This window comes from Silene latifolia, chromosome Y, assembly GCF_048544455.1.
Source record: "Silene latifolia isolate original U9 population chromosome Y, ASM4854445v1, whole genome shotgun sequence".
NCBI classification, from domain to species: domain Eukaryota; kingdom Viridiplantae; phylum Streptophyta; class Magnoliopsida; order Caryophyllales; family Caryophyllaceae; genus Silene; species Silene latifolia.
Window position 1 is genome coordinate 275,983,170 of NC_133538.1, and position 6,426 is coordinate 275,989,595.

At 38.6% G+C, this 6,426-nt stretch overlaps 1 protein-coding gene across 1 annotated transcript; it reads left to right on the forward strand.

Moving 5' to 3' along the window:
• Nucleotides 1-274: 274 nt before the first annotated feature.
• Nucleotides 275-1,066, forward strand: LOC141630731 (uncharacterized). Its single transcript, XM_074443495.1, has one exon. The coding sequence runs from the start codon at nt 275-277 to the stop codon at nt 1,064-1,066; it is 792 nt and encodes a 263-aa protein (XP_074299596.1).
• The last annotated feature ends 5,360 nt before the right edge of the window (nt 1,067-6,426 follow it).

Sequence of the window (6,426 nt, forward strand, 5' to 3'; positions counted from 1 at the left end):
TGAGAATCAGGTTAGTCAATTAGCTACCACGGTGAATCGTTTGGAAGCTAAACAATTAGGTGCTTTACCATCTCAAACAGTTATTAATCCTAGGGAGAATGTGAGTGTTGTGTCAATGAGAAATGGTATACGCCAAAAGCTAAGCCTAAGGTGGTGATTATCCAAGAAAAAGAGGAGTTAGTGGTGGAAGATGATAAGCTGCTGAAAGATGGAGGAGGAGAAGAAGATGCATCTAATTCCAAGGAGGTGACACCATCCATGCCTTTATATGAGCATGCCTTTATATGATCCCCTCCCACCTTTTCCCAAGGCTTTGAAATATACCAAGAAGAAAGAGCATGACACTGATATTTACGAAACCTTTCGTAAATGCGAGGTAAATATCCCTTTACTTGAGTTGCTTAAGAGTGTTCCTAGGTACTTAATGTTTTTAAAAGAACTTTGTACAATTAAAAGAAATCAAAAGGAACTTAGTTTGAAAAGGCCAAAGGGAAAAGCTAGTGAATTTGTGTCGACTTTGTTTAAGAGTAAGACCCCTCCCAAGTGTAGTGATCCGGGTGTGTTCGCTATACCCTTCACCATAAGTGATACACGGTTTAAAAGAGCCATGTTAGATCTAGGGGCGTCGATATATGTCATTCCCTTCCATATTTATGAGTCTCTTAAACTTGGTCCTTTAAAGAGTACCAGGATGGTAGTCCAACTTGCTAATAGGTCTAGTGTTCACCCTAGGGGAGTAGTAGAGAATGTAATGGTTAAGGTAGATCAGCTAGTTTTTCCAAATGATTTCTATGTTTTGGATATGGCACAGGAGGTCAATGAAGTCCCAATGTTATTGGGTCGACCATTCTTAAAGACCGCAGGAACGCAAATTGATGTTCCAAATGGTTCCTTGACTATGGAGTTTAATGGGAGGGTGGTTAAATTTGAAATTTATCCACCTAATTTGACTAACTCTACGGTTTATTCTCTTTGTGCTATTGCTACTAACCATAATTATATGAGAAGCTGGAAGCCACCAATTCCGAGCAAAACTTGTGATATTTTGCAGGACTCTCTAACCTAAAGTGAAAAGGTGTATCCTTTTATAGGAGAATCTTAAAGATGCTGAGGCTGGTAAAAGAAAGGGTAAGACTTGGTTTGATAAACTAATTCGCCGGAAGGGCTCTGGTAAAGCAACACAAGTTATACATATCAAATCAAGTGCTCATTCCATTCCTTTGAAAAGGTAAATCTCTAACCTCTATCTTAAGTCGAGTAGTTCACCATTCCGCGAGATGTCGAGCCAACGACGTTAAACAACGGCGCTTCTGGAAGGCAATTATTACAAAAAAAATAAATAAAAAAAAAGAAGAAAAAGAAAGAAAAAGTATCTCGGCTAGGTGAAAACCCGAAAGGGCGCCTAGGCAAGATTGGGATGTGGCCGACGACGGAGTGAAAACCCGAAAGGGCGCTCCGGGTAAAATGAAGAATTGAGTTTCGTGCCACGAGAGTAGAGATGAGATTGAAAAAAAAATTAAAGGCTAGAGTGAAAACCCGCAAGGGCGGGCGCTCTAGGCAAAATGAGAGATTTAGGTAAAGAAAAATTCTTCCGATGCTATTTGATCTCTTGTTGCTATGTTGAAGATCGTCTGGGACAAGCGTTGTGAGTCTCATTGATTTTATTATTGTAACACCCCTATACTCCAAGTGCCTTACCAGGACCACCCAGATATAAGGATGTTACCATCTCGGTTACCCGAGGCAATGATAACCAAATAAACAATAATGAAACAACGTTTAAATAGAAATACATTAGTGAAAGGTTACAATCCAAAAACCAAACCAAAATACGTATACATGTTCTCAAACCAAATGTCTACTGATCTAACTGAAATGTTTATGAAAACTACTAAGCTACAGCGGAAGACCTCTATCATCAGATCGTGGCACATCCCAGCTATCCCCGTACTCAACTCATACCTGCTCAATATCTGCTCACCATCCCCGAATGGATCACCGCAGGTTTTAAAACAATAAACCGGGGTCAGTACTATTCACACAATTGTATACAACCAACAATACAGTAATCAAGATAGCTCAAACAGTCACACATAATCACCCACTCCAATCAATCTCCATCACCGACTGTCCACTAGACCAGCCCTGCCAGTGGGGGACCGCAGCCGTACCCACCAAATCCCCGCTCATCATACCTAGCGATAACCGTGTCCCATTAATGTGCACATCCCCTTCCGTGGCGGGTTCCACGAAGGGCGAAACTAGGGCGTGAAGCCACTCCCGCAAGTGACTCCACTCAGCTGAGAACGCATCTCGAGAACCAGAGACAAACAATCACAATTACAATACAACAGCAACATCCGTCTTAATCAATCAACAATCACTAACTACAGCACAATCACCACACATTATGTAAATACTACTGAGTAGGGAAACCCTACCTGGAAAGTACAACAATCAGACGGTCTCACAGCTGATATCAAAAAGCTTCCTCTACGAATCCTCCTCCTAACATACAAACATATAATCACTACCAAGCATAACATACTACAAAACCCCCAATTCCCCAAATTAGGTTTTAACCAACTTTAAAGAAACATTATAAAAACGGTATATAGGTCTTACCCTCGACGCAAGGATCACAACGGTATAAAGAAAGGTGAAATCCGACCTTCCAAGCTCCGGGATTTGCCAACAATGCGATTAAAGCAAAGAACGTACTTTGTTTTCTCTCTTGACAGTAATTAGGTTTTGAAAAGTGTTTTAAGAACAATGTCGGAAGTATTATATACTCTAATCGCATTATTAACAAAACCCGAGAAATCATCCCCCGTAAACCGGCTACTCGATCGAGTAGCTAAGGTACTCGATCGAGTGCCCCCTTACTCGATCGAGTACCCATGTTACTCGATCGAGTACCCAATAGGTCAGAAACTATTTTATTCTGCAACTCGCCCTTACTCGACAGAGTACCCCAAGACTCATAAATACGTAGTATTACAGTCTTCCCTCCTTAAAAAGAACTTTGTCCCCGAAGTTTAAACCACAACAAAACAAAGACTCACACTACGCACTCCCGACTCAACAACCAAAACAAAACTTAACATAAAACATATTACTAACCCAAACTCAACCCGACTCAACGACAACAACTATACTGACACAACATAAAAAGGGTGTAAAAACTTTTAAAAACTCTTTGCGATCATCTCCTACCCCTCTAAAAGAAACAAGGTTACGTCCCCGTAACCATACATACCTGATCAAAAAGGAAAGGGTAACGCTCTCTCATGGCATCCTCTGCCTCCCATGTAGCTTCCTCAGTCTCGTGGTTAGACCAAAGGATCTTAAGCAAAACTGTGTCACCACTCCTACTCTTCCTAACCTTCCGGTCAAGAATCTGCTTAGGTACCTCAAGATATGATAAGGACTCATCTAGCTCTAAGCTCTCTGCCTCAAACACATGTGACGGGTCACTCACATACTTCCGCAGCTGCGATACATGAAACACATTATGCACTCTCTATAACGCCGGTAAAGCCAGACGATATGCAACTTCCCCAACTCGCTCTAAGATCTAATAAGGACCGATGAACTTCTGACTCTGTGAGATCCCTGAAAAAGTCTCCTTTTTTGAAAATATGTTAATAAATATGGAGTCGCCAGTAGGTTTTATAAAAAAACATACAAAAACAAGTTAACGGAAAAAGCCCCTTTTGATCCCTGGAATGGGGACTAATCCGTCACTCTGGTCTGAACCAAAGACTGCGGATTCGGGGGTACAGGTACGATCAGGGAAGGTGTTAGGCACCCGGATCGCCCATCAAACTGACGGCCTCTACTATGTATTCATAATATTATATATTTGACGAAACTAACAATAAAAAAAGGTTAACTATACAATTTTATACATAAGACGATGTAAATTTGAGACAAGGACAAATTAACTTAGTTAGTAAATACAATAAAATAGACAAAAATAAATAAAAGGTAAAATAAAAGAACTAATTAAAAGAAAGAGTAGAGAAAAGCTTATTTGAATCTGGTACCCTCAGGCCTATGCGGATGTTGACTATTAATGAATTTCGACTTTGTCGTTAATTATTGGCTCTTATGCGCTTATATAGAAACTGGGACAATTTATTTGTAGTGTTTGATTTGAAGCTGAGATAGTTTTATTTGTGACGATGTATAAGAGTATTGAATTTCTGGTCAGATCTTATGAATATCAACGCTGGTTTGGCGAGTTTTCGTCCGTTCCCCCGAATCGTCCTCTGTCTGTATGGTATTTATAGTGGAGTTTCAGATTGAAATTTAGTCAGATTGGGAAACAAAGAGATGGAGTTTGTGTGCTTTAAGAGTTTGTGCGTCTAGATAATTAATCTTTAGTTATGATAAAGTAGGCATGAAAACTTAATCCTATTTGTCTTTTCCATTGTTTCCTATGTCTTAATAAGATTTGTAAATCATACGTAGTCTTTTGGTCGAAGTAATAAAGGACGTAAATCCAATTTAATAAGCACACTTGAGGCCACTATCATATAAACCAAATCCGTTTTGTGCGGATAATACACTATTATTCCGTAGCTTGAAAATATAATTGTCGAGGTGAAATTAAAGGAAATGGAAGGCTTTGAGGTAGTTTTATGCCATTTTATCGATTTATCAGGAAATAAGCGTAAAGAGCCGTAAATTATTAACATCGTCAATTTTCATTTAGTCATTTAATTTGAGCCTCATCATCGGGTACCCGTAAGGCTAGGTAGACATTTTGAGGTGTCTGCAGAAACCCCCACTTTGACCGAGTCTGAGTAAGACGAAGGTCAAAGTAGTCTGGTCGGGACAGATAAAGGATAAGAAACGTACCTGGACCTCTTTTTTTACCTGTCTGAAGTAGCTGGAAACTGGGACTGACTTAGGAAAACTTTGTTTTACTAATCTGGAATGAAGCTGGAACTGGTGCAACAAAACTTTGTTTCGTTGGTCCGAAACTGGCATACTGAAACTTTGTTTCACTAGTCTGGAAGTGGTATAGCTAAACTTTGTTCAGCTGGTCTGGACTGGCATGACAAAACTTTGTTTTGTCAATCTGGAATGGAGCTGGTAAAACTTTGTTTCACCATTCTGGAAACTGGTAAGGCAAAACTTTGTTTCGCCGGTCCGGAATCTGGTAAAGCAAAACTTTGTTTTGCTGGTCTGGAATCTGGAATAGCCAAACTTTGTTTAGCTTAAGGGTAAACCTGCAAAATTTGATTTCACAAGCTCGATTGCGTGTCAGGGCCCGCCGACCGAGGAATTCAAAATTTTATTTTGAAAAGGGATCAGAATGTAAAATTTGATTTTACAAACTAGGATGCAAAATTTTATTTTGCAAAGAGGAAGTTTAGAAAATTTTATTTTAAGAACTCAGATGCATGTCAGGGCCTGCCGACCAAGGAATTCAAAATTTTATTTTGAAAAAGGATGGATAAGATCGTAAATTTTATTTTACAAACTTAGATGCGGGTCAGGGCCCGCCGACCGATTTATTTAGAAATTGCAAAATTTTATTTCGCAAAAAGGGCAAGTTCAGAAAATTTTATTTTAAGAACTTAAATGCATGTCAGGGTTGCCGACCAAGTTTAATTTCAAAATTTTATTTTGAAAAAAGGAATAGAATGTAAAATTTTATTTTACAAACTAAGATGCGTGTCAGGGCCCGCCGACCGATAAATTTGAAAATTGCAAAATTTTATTTCGCAAAAAGGGCAAGTTCAGAAAATTTTATTTTAAGAACTTAAATGCATGTCAGGGCCTGCCGACCAAAGAATTTCAAAATTTTATTTTGAAAAAGAAGCCGATTTGAGGATCGTAAAATTTTATTTCACGAAAAGAGCTGGAGAATTGATTGATTTTGAAACTGGCAAAATTTTATTACGAGAGAAAATGAGACTTTATGAGAAGCCCCCCCCCCCTTTGGATGAATCTGGAGATCTGGAATATTTAGTGACACGTATATGACATCTAAAATGCAAATGCATGCCCTGGACAATTAGATATGATGCACTGATGAACGCAAAATGTTGTTTTCCGAAAACATTTGAAATGAGTATTGAAAAAGTTTTCATTTTATTTTTGAAAATATTTTGAAAAAGATGGGGTCTGACCCAAATGTGATCCAAATAGAAAGACTGGACACTGACTCGACATTTTACTTTGGAAGTAGTTAACAATTTATCTGGTGTAGAGAATAATTGTATCATTTTTATTTGACCTGTTAATTTGAGTTATATTTTAATGAGTTTTGTCCTCTTTAAAGTAACAAGCTCTACTAATGAAGTAAAACTAATACCATAGAAACAAAATACTTATGTGACCGTATAAACTTAGTGTACATCCCCCGAATTCCTAGATGCTGAACAAGGGTGATAAATGGAGTGGAGTAGA

Coding starts and splice junctions, on each gene's coding strand:
- LOC141630731 (XM_074443495.1), top strand. CDS start 275: ATGCCTTTATATGATCCCCTCCCACCTTTTCCCAAGGCTTTGAAATAT.